This window comes from Hermetia illucens, chromosome 2 (assembly GCF_905115235.1).
Source record: "Hermetia illucens chromosome 2, iHerIll2.2.curated.20191125, whole genome shotgun sequence".
In the NCBI taxonomy this organism is placed as follows: Eukaryota; Metazoa; Arthropoda; class Insecta; order Diptera; family Stratiomyidae; genus Hermetia; species Hermetia illucens.
In genome coordinates this window covers 26,129,058-26,146,980 of record NC_051850.1, presented here as the reverse complement: position 1 = coordinate 26,146,980, position 17,923 = coordinate 26,129,058, and the positions used below count along the sequence as shown (strand labels likewise).

The 17,923-nt window shown below is 41.0% G+C and overlaps 1 protein-coding gene across 4 annotated transcripts in view; it reads left to right on the top strand.

Moving 5' to 3' along the window:
* Window positions 1–6,905: 6,905 nt before the first annotated feature.
* Window positions 6,906–17,923, top strand: part of LOC119649199 (protein Teyrha-meyrha) — a 67,861-nt gene continuing 56,843 nt past the window's right edge. For all 4 annotated transcript variants that reach the window (XM_038051239.1, XM_038051238.1, XM_038051240.1 and 1 more), the window contains exon 1: window positions 6,906–7,204. In XM_038051239.1, the coding sequence (XP_037907167.1) occupies window positions 7,088–7,204 (117 nt within the window). In that variant the 5' untranslated portion in view covers window positions 6,906–7,087. The remainder of the gene's footprint in view (window positions 7,205–17,923) is intronic.

The window sequence follows — 17,923 nt, the reverse complement described above, 5'->3', positions numbered from 1 at the left end:
GACAGAGCTCATATCCAAATCACTCCAGCCATGCATGCAATAAATATTTTTTTGAAAAAGTAAAACCATCCTATTTGCGCAGCTTTCGGAGAATTGTAAGGCAGGTCCTTACAAACGAGGATATGACAGACTGGCTTCAAGGATAAAGCGATGAAAATTTTCAGGCATTGCCTGACGAAAAAATCCTCGAACGAATTTTATCCCTGGAAGGCGGATTCGATGATGACTTCATGATTTCGACTCGGCGAACTATTTTCAAGGATTTCACGCTCTCAATGTGTGCATCAAATAGGCTGAAGGGAGTAGCGTCTCAAGTGATGTCCTGGTACTGGAACGACTACAAGAAAGCATTTTTGATCAAATGTATAATGCAAAAAAAAGAAACAATAACTAAATTACAGAATGACTATCATTATGTCTTCATTGCATAGTAACGCCTCTCTCGATAATTCGGTCGTTGCGTGGTCCCATATGTGTTGGATTATCAAGATTGCACTGCATATGTCAATTTTTGTGCCCTCTTTAATTGTCATTACTATGATTTGAATTGATGCCACACATATTTTTGCGAAACGATTTTCATCATAATATGTTTAGAACATACATATCGTATCCCCATCTCCACGTGGTGATCGCTGGGAGTTCTCTCTATATTGAAACGAGAAGGATGAATGCGAGTCCCTCACGCCTACAAACGAGACAAACTGTACCAGCTGCTGTTTCAGGTCCTCCTAATGAAGACCATGTCAGGCATAGACATCAGTCAGTTTACCGTGAAACAGCTTCGAGAGCCGACGCTGCAGGAAATAACTTGGGCAGCCAGCAATTAGTCATAAAACAACAACAATTACAATGGACCGAACTGTTTAAAGAAGAGGAGGGACTATCTTATGGAATAGAGGTAGCAGATTGATTAAGAACGATAAAAAAATTTTATTTTCCATGCGGTCAAAGGGTAGTATAGGTTCCATTGCGAAAAGTGGATTGGTACCCACGATGGAGCACAAATCCTGGGAGACGCCCGCTGAACCAATACCAACAGCTCTACCACAAAACTATATTCCCACGTGGTGATCGTTGGGAGCCCTTTCTTAATGAAAAACTGAAGACGGAGAAAGATGAAGGCGAGTCTCCCACGCCTAAAAGTGGGACAAATTGTACCAACTGGTAATCCAGGTTGGGGGTTGGGGAGGGCCGACAACCCAACATGGAAAATCGATGTTACGAAGCCACAGAAGGAGCCTCGGACAGAATGAACTCGAAGCCAGTCCCAGGTATGATATCAAAATTATATTTGCAGTATCGCAGGAAATGGTTGTTGGAAGTACCTGGTTTCTGCAGAAAGCGGTTCACAAACGTATGCGGGCCTCTCTAGACGGGACCACTTTCACCCAAATTGACCACGTGTTGATTGAACGCCGCCACCTCTCAGCCTTGATGAATGTCAGAACATATAGGGGGGCCAATATAGGCTCGGATCAGTATCTCGTTGGCATAGTGCACTGAGCTCGAATTCCAATACCACCTACAATCTCGTCTGACAATCAGGTTAGAGTAAATACTGAAGCCAATCACAACTGGAAATGGAACCGCAGCAAATCGATGTACTGGAGATGAAACATCAACAAATGATCTTCACAACCACCTGAAGAGCGTTACGGACACAAACAAACTTGGCCTCGGCCGGACGACAAGCCTGAAAAAAACCACCCAGTCTGTGAACCAGAGAAGTGCAGTGAGCGGCCGCACTACGCGCAGACGTTTTACCAATAAGTCAGCAGAATGAAATAATGAGACAAAAAGGGAAATCTGATTTCCAACAGAATGGGCATATTGGAGCGATGGGTTGATCATTTTGATGAACTGCTCAACAACGAAAATACCGTCGAGTTGGAAGCCCTTCCCCCCCTCAGTGAAGACGACGGACAAATGCTGCCACCACCGAACATAGAAGAAACAGTCTGTGCAATTCATCGGCTTAAAAACCGTAAGTCGGCAGAAGTCGATGGAATTACAGTCGAATTGGTTAAATATGGAGGCTACCAATTACATCAAGCGGTTCATCAACTGATGCTCAAAGTATGGGACAGCGAATCAATGCCTGACCACTGGCAAAGTTTGTGAACCACTTTCAGCACCGAAAACCAGCTTTAACGATGGAATCCGCACATGGTTATTGTTAGCGAACAGAGCCTATTTCAGCTTACAAAAACTATTTCGCTCGAAACATCTCACCATAGGATCAAAGCTCTTACTGTACAATATTATGACCTTTCCAGTCCTTATGTATTCCGCGGAAACCTGGATTCTTATCAAAAAAAAAATTGCGAACTCTTGGCCGCGAGAAAGGATCCTCCGAAGAATTTTTGGCCCCCTACATGAGGATGGACGATTCCATAGCCTTCATAACGACGAAATCTATGAGCGATAACATGACCGTCAGGTTGTGCATAAAATCCGGCTCAACAGATTCCGGTGGGCGGGTCACTTAATCTGTATGGATGAGGATGATCCAGCCCGGAAAGTCTATAAGGGCAATATCTATGGTAGAAAAAGAAGATAAGGCAGACATTGCCTGAGATATAGCGATGGCGTAGGTCAGGACGCCAGACAGCTTTTAGGGATATCGAATTGGTGGACCTCGGCTCAAAACTGGGATGTCTGGAGTTCTTTACTAAGGCAGGCCTGGGCCGGATACTGATTGTTCCGCTGTTGATGATGATTATCCATATACGAAAACTATAAACGCGTTTTTTACAAAACGATGTTTTTTAAATTGGCGTGTACGATTACTCAAAAACTACTGAAGGGATTGACTTTCTCTTTGTTTGTTAATTAAACCTTGTTTATTTACCTTCTATTTGAACAAAAAAAAAATCAGTACAAATTATTCACAAAAAAAGGATATTAACAAAAAACACAAACATTTTCCACAAAAAATTCATTTTTTTCTCTAAACAGCAATTTTTTTATTTATTTACCATATTTATTTTCATATTTATTTATGGATTTTTTAGTTCAAATGGGAGCTATTCTCAAAAACCATACATATATATGAAAAGCTATCCTGCACGCCATGGAGAAGGAATTATATTATGATATATTATACAACATACGCGAAGAACCAGCGGAGCTTTTTCAGATCTCTCAGCGAATCCCAACAGAGCGTCCAGACAGTGGATTTTTCGGTAACGGAAGTGAAGCCCATAGTGTTTTACTTAGGCACCTGTCGTGAGACTTTATCCTACGATCCTCTTCAAACACGGATTGATTTTGTGACCACAATCAGAGCCCCGCTGAGACAAGCAACAACGGTACCAGTCTATACCAAGTGCATGGCTTAGCATTCACACTGGTGGATGCAAGAATTACCTAAATCTCTACCGAACTACCGAACTAACTGAATCACGGCCGGCAAACCAAAGTGATTACAGCGTCTCCCGGTGCCACCACTATGGAGGTTCTCCTCGACCACTTGGTTTCGGTTCGGCCGATAGGGTTGCCGCCCCATCTTCCTCGCTGCCACCTCTGAGCACCCGGTAACGGAAGTGAAAGAATACTGGGGTGGACTTTGGGGGTTACTCGCCCAGCATGCTGAACATGCTGAGTGGATCACTGCCGAAGGCACCTGCCATGCCAATGCGCCTGGCATGAATTTTGCGGATGTTACCGAGGAGAAAGTTCGACGAGCCATAAACAGCTCGAAGAACTTGAGGGGCCTAGGTCTGGATCGGGTGCAGCATTTCTGGTATAATAACTTTACTAGCGTACACAGTCGGTTGGCACACAGCATAAATGAGGTCATGAGTCGGCCCGAGGAATCTCCACACTTCTTCACTGCTGGAATTACCTACCTTATCACTAAGGACACGGTGCAGGACCCCGCAGACACAAGATCGATTGCTTGCTTACCAACCCTCTTCAAATTCATTACGTCCATTATTAGTGAAATGGTCAATGCGCACCTTGAGACCAACAACATTCTGTCCGAGGAGCTCGATGTTACTGGAGGCTCTCGATGGATTCTCCCATAGACTTACCACCGGCCACCACCACCTGCGCCACTTTTGTTTTTAAGTAGGTAGGATCGTCCGAACCTAAATGCTTGGCACTTAGTGCTAGTATTATGTAAAATCCGGCATCTGCCGAGATTGTGATAATTCGGGAATAATAATAATCATTGGCGCAACAATCCATATTGGATCAGGGCATTGAAGTATGTTAAAGCAGATTGCAGTACCCTGTAGGAGGCAATGTGCTCGCCCGAGATTATTATCCTGATTTGATTCAGGTACTGATTTACAGCTGAGTTGAATGGTATCTGACATTCTGCCACGACTACAAATTCTTCTGCCATCAGTGAGGTTCGAACCGCGACTTTCTGCTACGACAGCCCAAACCTTTAACCACTTCAGCCATCCGGACAATTATTAATAACTTTAATTTAAACTTATGAAATTTAATAAAAAAAAAGTATTGTTGTTTTGATTGATATACATATACATAATGAACATTAAAAATTTTGAAACAATTCATTGTGTAGTTTCTTTGTAAAAAATTCACGAGAAAGTGCGCGATCTACTCAAGGGGTATGGTTTCGAGCGTAGCACAACTGCATACATTGAGCGCAAAAGGAACTCTCCTCGCTTTATACAACCACCATGGAATGCTGACAAGGAGACCAATCGTAGATTATCGGGCCGAGAACACATCTTCCAGGGATTCTCCTGGAGCATATGCTCTCAGACGTCCATCCCGGTTCCTATGGTACTAGATAACCTTGGGTGAGGCCTTATGGCAAGGATCTTGTATGTTCGAACCTTGTATGTCCTCCTTAATTACGTAGGGATGGAACTTCTGAAGAGATACCCAGATACACAGAGCTTGGTACTGAGGCGGAAGAAAACATAGGTATTTGAAAGTCAGTCTTCCTCAATGCTTTTTGACAGTTTTACAGAGGGGGAGAGACTGAGAGTGGTATTAATGGGTGTAAATCCCACACTTAATTATAAGTTAAAGCAACTATTTCTGCCTCCAACAAACAAACAGATGACAAAATATAATAATAAGCTTTCTTGCATAACTTTGCACGTCTATAAGAAAAGGAGATCTGTTGGACGTAACTCTCTTTATAAAAGAATAAAGGACATGCAAACGGAAATTAAATAAATATATTGAAAACACTTTGCAGTTGACATGGAAGAGGGAAGATTGTTTGAAAACTAATTTCTGAATATGTTCTCATAGCAATCTAACAATTCTTTGAAGACAAGGAGGATAATTGAAACCCCACCCCGAATGCAAGCAATATACTCGTAAAAACTAATTAATGGCAAAGTTTCCTTGAAGTCTCTTCACCGCAATATGATTGCCAATCTTATAACTATTATCACAGCTAGGCCAGATAAAATTACCGTCCATAGCGTAAGAACCTTTTTGAAGTTTAGTGATTGGAACTAAATAAATAAGATTTTTTTCCCTAACGTTGAAAAACTGTCCTATTGCAACCCAAGGCGAGTTCCGACGTAACATTTTGTAGTCGGGACATTTTCCTCTAATTATATATGAATTTTATGTTCCTACCTTTACCCACACATAACACAACATAGCTTTTCACGTTATGAGGAAATCTAAAGCCCATGGCCCTGTTCCCTTTAAGTGCTATTGTTTGCATTCAGTACTTAATTTCACCTGCAAATCAGTATGTGAATTTCACTTCCTGGTGGTATGGCAAGTGGGAGCTTTTTTGACCACTTGACAGTGTATTAGCCTGTCAAATTTGAACTCGGTGAACCCCCGTATCACTCCCATACCTGAAGTGAATGTTCACCTTAGTTCTATGTTCGATTTTTTTGGGAGGTATTAATTTGTTTTTTCAGAGGTCAAGTTTTGAATGGATATATCAGTATCAAGGATATGAAGAAAATGTTTGGCATGCTCTATTTTAGTAGCGCTGAGATTTTTTCTTTGCCAATTTTTTTAAGACTAGCTATGCTTTCCAAAACATTTCACTTTTTATTGACTATTGTAATCGAAACTACTTTGAATATTCAAAGTGTGGAGCGCTATACAAACAAGTCCCGAACAAAGTTAGCCATCACACCCTCCTAAAGATTCTCATCTACAGGAACGTTCCAGTATCCAATAAACATCTCATTCCACCGACACCAGAGAAAGGCAAGAAATGTGCACTATTCGTCGACAAGTACTGTCTGTGCAAATTGAAAATCGATACATATACCACTGATGTGAGCCAAACCAGCCGAGCGTCCAGTCATGGCCTCACCACAAATCCATAAAGAAGAAAGAAAAGGAAAAAAGTTTTTCCATTCCATTGAGCACGACAGCAGTGCAGACACTATGGAGTGAACACCTCTTTGATCCATGTAAGATAAACTGGTCGGAATGTGCTTGGTACCATCATAATTTCCTCTCCTGCAGAAATAACAAACAATCTCGAACCAGCACTTGTGTAAATACCCCATTTTCAGGACTACTAAACGACAGTTATTTCCTTATTAAAAATACACTAACTTGCCTCCAACTTCCATAAACTGATGCTCTTCATAACATGACGCCACACCAACAACTGAACTGATTGCTCCCAAGACGTGCGTCTGAGGAGCTTGGGGCATAAACCAGTTTATTTTTAGCCCCGCATTGGCTGGCACTCCAGCAAATGGATAGTGGTTTCCCTCTTTATCCGCCAATCATTCCAAGGGAATTTCCATGTGGGCTTCCATTGGCCCGCCTGAACCAATCGGCAGGGACAACGCCCTGCTTCTTATCGAGCATGGGATACATTATATCCTGTGAGCAAATCATCATGGGCAATGAAAGCCTCTCGTCAGATACTGGTCCATTCTGCCTCTTAGTTGTAGTTTAACCTTCGACCGAGCTGTAGAATAATTAAAAAGGTTCCGGAGATTTTGTCGGTGGAATTTCGTCCTTTTTCTGTACCTGGCCATGGCCACAAAGATTTCGGTCATATCAGTGCGGAATTGATTAGTGCCGGGAAGTGTAGTTGCAGTAGTGAGCGAGCTGGTTCGCGGTAGTTCATTTCAAGTGCGGAAAGTTTAGTAATATTATGGAAAATACTCCGTTCGGTGCCAATCACTTGCCCTCACAAGCTCTTGTTGTTTTGTCTGAAGCAGCCTCAGGATTGCATGAAGCCTTACGAAACCAACGGACATTTCACAGCCGAGTAAGTGACCATCAATCAAACCTCGTCCTTAGACGAGACATAATATTCATTACCCCTGCGTAAAGGGATAATCTATCACTGGAAGGCCAATCGATAAACAGCTCTGACCCTCTCCTTACTCGCCTCTAAACCTGTCTAGTTACACCATAAAGGATAATGTGTGGCGTGCATGTGTACATAGGCGTGTGCGGGGATGAGTATGGGCGTGTGTAATCCCAAGTCGTTTGCGGTCGTTAAGGCGTTGAACCGAGCTCGAAATTCAGGGTTCGTTACTTCCGTTACAGCCGGTCGATAATCGTTTAATGGCGAGAAAAGATCCGTTTTTCGAATGAGTGCGAACGAAATCGGCACAAGATAGGTGGAGAGTTTACCATGCATCGTTCCAGCACTGCATCCTGTTTCACACTTGCATCTGAAAAATGCACCAATCCATGAAAAGTTCTGTCTTTTTATTTTGCCCAAAGGCAGAAGTGGGCAGTGAAGCAGCGAGCATTTGCCCTTGAGGCGCAACGGCAGATGAGGATGCTCTGATGAGATGAATCCCAAGCGAAAGAATGTCTGCAGAGAGGCAAGGCATGCGATAGAAGTGTTGGCAAAAAAGGAAATTTGAATGCGCAGTAGAGCGAGCCACCGCTGATTTATAGTCCTTAATAAAGCTACAAAGAATTTCTCAAGAAGGCGAGCATCCAGCATCTTTACATCTTCACTGCAATTGAACAACACGACGAGCACTCGATGTTTTATTCATGGACGTGAAAGGTTCGTGGTGTTTACAATACACAATTCAACAGGACGCAGGGATATCATTGCCCGAATCGTACTTGCGTGGATTTGAAACAATTCAAGTGGCTTTTATCTCAAATTATCGAGTTTTTATTGTGTCGAGAATATGTTAATGCTGGCATCAGTGCGGAGGAGATGCAGGAGTCATATTGAAATCACTTTATGCAAATGCCAGGCAAATCAGGTCTGATGGAATGTTGAACATGGAAGAGGATACAAATGTACGATCCGGTGAAGAGCTCGAGTGGCAGGAGCGAGGATGGCACGTTCAGGGTTGATGGGAGAACTGGGAAAATTTATGTGCTTCTTGGATTTGATGTTAGGAATTTGATCAAATTCGTGTTTGGACGTTGGGGATTTGGGAGTTGAGAAATCTGTTGTTGGGCAAATGACTTTTATTCAAAAAATGTGTCTTTGGACGTGTTCGAAATTTTATGCCACTAAAGCTCGTTTGAAATACATCTGAAATTAGCCCGAAATCCACTTTAGATTTAGATTATAACCGTCTGCGGAAAATTTGAATTCAAGTTCAACAAATGTTGCATTTTTTTGTATTTTTTGTTTGTGAGTGGTGTTAGTTCTAAGCTCAGCAACGTGTTGACTATTTTTTCCAAATTCCAGCCTTACTTTATAATGTAATTATAATTTATAATTTTATTGAAAATGCGTTTACAATTTCGGGAAAATTAAGTGTTGTTTTGTTTTTAATTGAGCGTGCTTTATATAAGCGTTAAATAATTTACTACTGTGATCAAAAAGTAAGATGAATTTGTTTATAAAATGTAAATTCTTTATCTATTCTTCCAAATCAATTTCATCCCCTTCAAAGTAATCCCCGTTCGACAAAACGCACTTTTGCCAACTCTTTTTCCAGTCCTGGAAACAGTGACAATAACCTTTTTTCGGTATAGCCTTCAAGACATTGTTCGATTAGATTTTTATCTCTTTTTTATCCATTGGCCTTTTGAGTTTGCTGAATAGCCAGAAGTCGAACGTTCCAAAAATTGAGCGATTTCGGCACCAATCGACACTTGACGCGTTTGAGACACAAATCATCCTTCACAATGGTTTGGACCGAGCCAAATGATATTCCAACACTATCAACGAGGTCTCTAATTGTTAATCGACGAGTTTCAAGCACCAAATCTTTGATTTTTTGGACGTGGCCCTCGTCGGTAGACATTGATGGTCGTCCAGAGCGCGGTTTGTCTTCAACGCGTTCTCGACCCGCTTTGAACTCGTTGTTTTTGTTTTTGTGCCATAGTTTGATCACCAAAGGTCTTCCGCAACACTTTCAATGTGTCCGTACAAGAATATTCGTTTCGCAAACAAAATTTGATGCAAGTTCTTTGCTCAACAAAATCACCCATTGTAAAAATTGAAAAATTCACTTTTGGTGGTTTACAAAAAACACGTGTAACTCGGAGATAATTAAACCTTTTGACAAACAGACGTCTGGCAAAGGTAATAGACGGTCCTACCAACCCAGGAAAAAAAACTTACTTGGTTTCTTAATGTCCGGGAGTTTTAAATGACAATTTCACCTTACTTTTTGATCACAGTAGTATATCCAACGATTGATTTTTGTGAATGTGCGTAAAGATACATATCAGAAGAAGCCTGTGTTGCAAGTGTCATCAGACTAAACCTTATTTGCGTTTTTGCCAATTTCACGAAGAGATAGCTAAGCAAAATTGTGCCAATAAATCGGGCCTGGGTTGAGCATCTTATGCGCCTAGGGTCAAAATTATGCCGGGTCCTATATTATCCTTTTTTCATTGACATTTTTATTGCCAGCCCCCGGTAAAAGTCCAGAAGCGGGGGGAATCCTCGCTTTCCATACCCCTTTCGTCAGATCTGCAGCTAAGTGAACAGATTCGCTGGAATACACATATAGGTTATTTAGAGTAAAGAGAAGGGCACCTAAATAGGCTCGTTGAAAGCGGATTCCGCATCGACTTTTTAACAGTTTCCACTTAGTATCATGGGTCTCAACCTTGTATATATTTACGAGCCATAGCCCTATCTCGGAAGTATCTTCCATTGTTCTATTCTTCGCAAGCTTGTCCGGTATAGTTTCCTCAACTGTTCTTCCTCTTCCTTTAGTCTCATTACTAAAGTCGGTACCCAATCTCACTGAAGGACTCTGATTTAGAGAGCAGAGTTTCCGCTCCTTTTCTCCTTGCTGTTAATTACAAATACAAGTTCTGATTTCTGTGGTTCCTTTGAAGGTTAAAGTAATTTATGGGATATATTAGCATCTGGAATATACTGGTGCCGTTACCCATTCGAGTGAAATATTTTTTCGTTAGTTGGAAAGCATCTTTAATTTCTCTTTTCTTTATAAAAGAGCAGGTTGTTTGCCAACTTGTCATTTATTGGTCTTTTGTAGAAGTGAAGAAGTTTTGTCCTGTTATTTGGTATGAGTATTTCAAGGTATTGCCTGGAAACTATATCAGACTTCTTAGGTAACATTCCAACCCGATATTATCCTTCTAAAGATTGTCCTGTTCTCCTGCATCTGAATATGGATATGAAGAGCAATGAGGTCTAAATACGCCGTTTTTGGGGTTTACGTATTGACAGTTTGGTCAGATTTTTTTGCTTGCTCATATTACTGGTAACCGTGGTCCGTACAATTGTAATATCCGGAATTGGTGGCATGTGGCGCTTCTACTGACTCAAGTTTTGTGTTCTTTTTTGTTAGATAGCTGACTTTCCATCTAAATCTAACGTCATAGCTTAATAGTTGAAAATGTGTTTAGTGTATCTTTGTGCATACCTGCTTTCGATTTTTTACAATTTCAAAATGGAATTGAATTTTCAACGTCGCGAAAGACAAGAGTTCCATGGCCGAATCCTGACCAACATACATCAAACGGGTCATTATTGGAGACGAGACGTGGATTTATTAGTTCGATATACAATCTAGACACTATCGAGTGAATGATGTATGTCGAATGAGTTATGATTGAAATTGTCATGTAGGTATAAGCGAAAACAGGAAATGGTGCTCACCGCTTTCATCGATTGCTTCTATGTTGAACTCTATGTATTTTCGCCAGAAGGTCAGACAGTAAACAAGGAGTATTATTTGGGCAATCTAGGACGTTGAAACAATTCATGGAAAAAGGAAGGATTTTTTGGGTAAATTACTTATGGATTTTCTACTACCTCTAGCAAATTATTAGCGCTTGTTGACATGAGTCTTCCAAAATAAAGTTTGGTCTAAAGCAAATCCAAAGCACTAAACTTCTGTAATCTGCTTTACAGTTATATTTTGTGACATTTATCCCCTGCTTTCCTGCACTAATTGCCAGCAGTCCTTAACCCTAATAACATTTTATCACATGGAGTTTCCTAATATTTTCCCCTAATTAATTATAATGTGATCAGCATAACTCTAAATCTTTATTGTTGGCTCTTCCAGAAGCTCGCCTACTACGATACTCCACCTTACTAATAGTGACAGTACCAATCTCGTGTGTTGTGTTCATGGCTACCGTGTTAATAATAATGTAATAGCATTAAGGTAACCGCGTCCAAAAGTAACTACCGCTTTAATATATTGATCAAGAAATTTTAAGATGTTCCCTACTTCTTGAATTTTTAGCCTGCCATAAGTATTCTGCCTCCTTCTGGGTCCTTAAACAATTTTGCACAAGTTCTAGATATGTTCCTAAAATATGTATGGAGGTTTCGTCACTCTCCTCACAGAATCTGCAGACAGTGTCCTGTGACATTCCTATACTGTGGGTTTTTGGGCGACAATGACCAGTGAGCATTTCTACTAAGGTCCTAAGACTTTTCCTGGACTCGTATTTCCATATGCATAAGTACTGGATTATTCCATTACTGGTAAGCCGCCCAGCCCGTATAGACCTTTCAACCGTTGTTCTTAATTGTTTAATGTCAAAAACTCCTTTCTGATTGTACACAAGGGTTCTGGTCCATAAAGTGAGCTTTCTGATCCTTTTTGTGCCAACTCATCCGCTGTTTCATTGCTTTCTAATCCAATATGGCACGGAACCTAAACTGCCCACACCGTATTGTGCGAGACGAGTATTGTCAATTTATTAACGCATTCTCATAACACTTTAGAATTCACCTAGTTCGACGTAAATGCCTTGACAACCGCTTGGCTGTTGACCAGAATTGAAATATTTTGCTCCTTATGGTAGCTAAATGAGAGACGTCTATTTAGGGCGTATATGTATATCAGCCCGAAATATACTAGAGTGCTTACCCATTCGTTAAAAGTACCTTTTGGTTGGACTAATGACCACTGCGGCCGTTCTGTTTATTATGAGGAATCTGTAATTAGTTGCTGGTTGAAATCGTAGGTAACGGCCACGCTGTCCCAGTTTGCCCTACTACTCTCAGTCGTTTCAACTTTCTTTTGAAATAAAACGTCATTGTATGTTAATCCTATCCTTTGGTATCAGTAATTTGGGGTTCCACCTAGAAATCTTCCTTCGGTTTAGGAAGCTCTCGGCCTCACTAATACCCCGGACATTCTAGAAATTGCCCTCCTTGGCTGCATCTTCATTTAAAAATGAAGGAGTCAATCCTTCGACGTCCAGGGTTGCCTTTGGGTATGTCCTCATTGCCCCAATAATAAACACTGAAGCCAGTCTATGAAGTTTGTGAAACTTCCTGGCTATTGTACTGAGTTCGGTTCTATCTGTCCAGATTACCGCCTCATTGGCCTTATTATTGCAGTATATATTCAGCGTAGTATTTTCGGGGTGCATTCCCAGTTTTTTCATGCTATGTACCTGTAAGCCATCAGAGTCCTTGTAGCGTCCTGACATATGTTTTCAACCTGTGCTTTCCAGAGTAGTTTTTGATGAAGTGTGATGACCAAATATTTGACCTCTGTTGCTCATTTCACCTCGATGTCATGTAATTTACTAGCTATCGGATGATCAAACTTGCACCTCCTAATGAATATTGATCTTTGCTGGATATATGCGCAGCCCATCCTACTGCGTTAGATACTAGTAATTCTCAATTCAGTTTGGATTCTATAATACACAGTTTTCCCAGATTTGTTCCCACAGATTGAAAAATATCATCAGTGTAATGGGAAAATATATTGCAGTATTTGTTAGCTCTCTTAGGAGTTTGTCAACTAACATACTCCACATTAACGGTGATAATATCTCACCTTGTGGACAACCTTGAGTAGTGTTCATGACAATGAGTAGGCAAGGAGAAATACCGTTCGCCCGCATGCATAGTTGGGAGTGTCTCTCACTCCCTTGCGGATCAGCGCATCTCGTATCTTGGTGGCCGGGGTGTTATCGAACGCTCCTTCGATGTTCAGAAACACACACAGTGTTGTTTCTTCTATTTCTATGGCATCCTGTACTATATGCGTCAACTTACACAGAGCGAATCCGGTTGATGGTCCTGCCTGGTAAGGGTGTTAATATGGATGTAGGTGATTGCACAGTAGAACGTTAGCTCTAATATAGTTCTTTTATGTCCCTTAGGGAGGGAGATATCACGCAGTGCAGCAATTATAGAGGTATCGCGTTGCTAAGTGCCATCTATAAGATATTGTCCGCTATCTTGCTATCTATAAGATGTTGTCCGCTATCTTGCTGTCTATAAGATATTGTCCGCCATCTTGCTAGGTCGAATAGCCCCATACGCCCAGAACATCATTGACCCATACCAAAGAGGCTTCTCTCCAAACAAATCAGCAACAGATCAGATTTTCTCTCTGCGAGCGATGGAAAAACTGTTGGAATATGGACAGCAGTTGCACTATCTTTTCATCGACTTTAAGGCCGCCTATGACAGCATAGCCAAAAAAACTGTACATGGCCATGAGAGAATTCCGTATCCCGGCGAAATTGATAAGACAGACTAGGCTGACCCTGACCAATGTCAGCTAGATAAAAGCAGCAGGATCACTCTCAAGACCATTTAACATCAACAACGGTCTTTGACGATGGGATGCCGTATCATGCGTCCTCTAGAACCTGGCCCTGGAGAAAATAATTCGCGATACAGATGTGGATGCGAGAGGCACCATCCTCTTCAAGTCCACACAACTACTAGCCTGCGCTGGCGATATTGACATTATGGGAAAAATGACCCGAGATGTACAACCTTCAACCGTCATATAGATCGAGCAGGCGGCGCAAGATCTCGAGCTGCACATTAATGAAGGCCAGACGAAGTACATGGTGGCAATGTCAGCACCAAAAACCAACCAACGAGCAACATCAAACCGCACTGGTCAAACGGGAAGAATAGCAGTTCTTAGCAAGAAAAATTGCGAACTCTTGGCCGCGTTCGAGAGAAGAAGAATCCTCCCAAGAATTTTTGGCCCCCTACATGAGAATCGACGATGGACCATGACTGTCAGATCATGGATAAAATCCGGCTCAATAGGTTACGATTGGCGGGTCACTTAATCCGTGTGGATGAGGATGATCCAGCTCGGGAAGTCTAAAAGGGCAATATCTATGGTAGGAAAAGAAGACGAGGCAAACCCTGCCTGAGATGGAGCGATGGCGTAGGTCAGGACGCCAGACAGCTTTTAGGGATATCGAATTGGTGGACCTCGGCGCAAAACCGGGATGTCTGGAGCTCCTTATTAGGACAGGCCTAAACCGGATACCGGTTGTCGCGCCAATGATGATGATGAAAGTTTCTTGTGCACCATGAGTTTATTGTCCTCCTGCCTTGTAAAATTCGTAAAAATTCGATTTTTATACCATTACAATTGATAAATGAGCGGTTCGAATTTGTTTTTTTTTTTCAACGGATATGATAATTCGACAGGTGGAACTACTATTTCGGCGTTGGAAAGCATATAGTCATTTTCTAATGTGGGGTGTCTATTGGTGTGATCGTTTTGAAATAAACGAAAATCGAGTTCAAAGGATTTGTAATAATCACAATTAAAGCCTTTGGACCATTGTCCGCAATGGCAGAAGTCAAATCGGGAACGATACCAACATTGGTGCTGAACAAATCATATCGAGTCCTTCCAGGTATACGTGGCACGCCCGCTGGGATAACAACTCCATTGGCACCTTTAAAACAATCAGCAACTGGCTCTGTTCCAACGTATCCCTTTACACTCCTGGCTGTGTCGATATGGGAAAGATCGGCTTCAAGATTCAGGACAAGGGCTGCTCGATAGCACCAGATGCTCCAGCGAAAATTCCTCGAGCGTTACCTCCCGTCTTCACGGCTGTCTCCCGTGCCAATCCAAACCTTTCCCCATGCCAGTCCCCATGCCGCTACGCTTGCCTTAAACTCTGTTGAACTCCGAGAGTTCATGTTGCAGCAACATTAGGGTAATTGCACATTGTGGAATGCATTATTTGAGCAAATTAATTCAGAAAGAGGCGAATGAGATTCCGCTTCCGTTGCGAAGAATCGGTCACTACAACCCCTCTTTCGCGTGTATGCCCCCCCCCCATCAATTCGATGTAAAATTTGGGGTCAGCCGCTATAACCATCTCCGAGAAAAATGCGTGTGACAGACAGATAGACAGTAAACCGATTTAATAAGGTTTTGTTTTACACAAAAGTCACACAAAACCTTAAAATATGGCATTTTAAGTTGGATAGTTAACATAAAAAACTATTCCGAAAATTATTTGTATCGTCTGATTTTCACTTGTTTGGTCTATTGTTAGACGAGTTACTTTGAAATAATTTTCAGGACAGCGAAGATGTGTAACATTTTCTGGAAAACCGTTAAAAAAAGGAAAACGAAATTTTCTTCACAATGGGTATACAAAATCTGGCTAATCGTTTTGGTTAGAATGATCTCGAATAGAAGAAAAAGTTTAATTTTGTGAAAATAAACAGTTTTTTATCTACCTCACTTTGGCGCCTTAATTCTTGAATGCACTGCGTAGAAAGTTGGATTTGCGAATTTAAAAGTGATGAGAGAGTATTTTATGGAAATGTATTTACTTTTTTTTTAGTTTCTTGTTATCTTTCAAACGTATTTCCTTGGGTAACTTCATCACTCATTAAATTCCAGACAACAAACAAAAAGAAAAAAACTAAAAGAAAACACATTTAACGATAGTCTAACTTATTTGCGCACAGAACCATTAGAGTGGGGAGTGGATGATACTGACGTTGGTTTAATGTGGGCTTAGTAAAACTATGACAAGAAAAGCTTCTATCAATGTTCTTTAATTGTCGCAAGGATACCCGAATTCGGTGATAAGGATACCAAAAAATTGTCAAATTCATGGATAACTTCAAGGGATATGTTTACTTAAAAGAAATGGAAAAGCATTTGGAGATGGAAAATATACAAAATGAAATGAAGCAATGAATGATTTATGATGTTTGTAAAATTTTTTACGATAAAATACTTGTAAATAAAAAAACATTTCAAATTGGCATTTTGGCTTCAGCAATAACATATTCGCAGTGGAGGGAACTATGCTGGACGGGCCTATCAGGGATGGAGCAGTCCAGGGTGCTTATTGGGGGATACGAACCCACTCGCACAAAGGATTGCTTAAAGGGGTCATCCCGTGTGAAGGCCGTTTTTTTGCCTTTTTTTGAAAAATTATTTTGGAGGACTGGATAAAGATAGAAACATGATTTTTGCACCATATGTTTATTGATATCTCTAGTATATGTGATAAATTTTTCAGCTTGATGTCGTAGCTACTTTTCGGAATTCATGTCAATTTATACACCCATCTCCAAAAAACGGTGTTTTTCTGCTGCCACGCTGGAGGGCGCTGTGTTCATCTGAAGAAAAAAAACTAAACGGCATTTTAATATGGACAATATTCTACGGTCCGCAAACTAGGATAATTAGAAATTATTAAGAGGTAAATTTTTGGTGGGCTTTTAAACTTAATTTTTTGGATTTTGGTGTTTTTTACAGCTTTTTTTATGAATTAAAAAAGAACTACCAGTCCGATTGCAATTATCCTAGTTTGTGGATCGTAGAAATATGTATTAAAGAAGTTGTGAAAATTTCAAAGAATTTGGTTGGGTAGATTTTGAGCTATGGTGGCCGCCGATTTTCAAGATGCAGTTTCGAGAAAAACGCATTTGAAAATTTAAATGTCATTATCAACAGTAAAATTTTAACTCACCACTAATCTGCTATGCCTGGTCCATAGAGAGCACCCTCCGTTTCTTCAAAAAAGTCTTGTAAGGCCGATTGTTGCTCCCTGGTTTCAATTCTGGCTCTTTTAGCGAGGTCAGTCGATTGTCGTCACGGCGGTCGGCATAAACCTGACATATGAAACCAACTTGACATCCCATTGTCACTAGGATTTTGAGAATGCCATTGAATCCTTCATTGAAAATAATTACAGCCAGAAAAGTGACTATTTCTACATCCTTCGCCCCAGAATGAGGGTGTTTAGGAGCGAAAGTCCAAATCAATGCATTTAACGACTCATTGTTATTCTGGGTCTCTGCTCCTAAACATCTGTTCAAGAGATCATCTCGTGACAAATCATCGTAAATTGGTCTGATGACTGTTTGAACTTCTTCAGTCAAAGGTGCTTCCCGTGGTGGAAACTGTCCAGTTCTCCTTTAGCTTTGCGCCATTTGCACCAACTGTCCTCGCCTGCTGGACAATTTTGATGCTCAGGATTTTCATCTGTAGAACATTTATGGAAGAAAGTTTCCCAAATTTCTTGCTTCATTCCTTCAATCGAATTTGCGTGTCGACAAATAGCTAGCCCAAAAAATGTAGTGAGGTCGTTGATAACCTTATCAGTAAGTTTTCCAGCCCCTTTTCCACCAATACCTTTGTGATTCTTCCTTGCATTTCTAAGCCGCGTTCCCATTCTTTTCTCGACATGTGCTACGCATTCCTTTTTTACTACTACGTATATTTTATTATTTGCAGAAATACCGGAGAAAACTCCAGCAAAATCCAATATACAATATACAAAACTTGTCACAATTGGAACA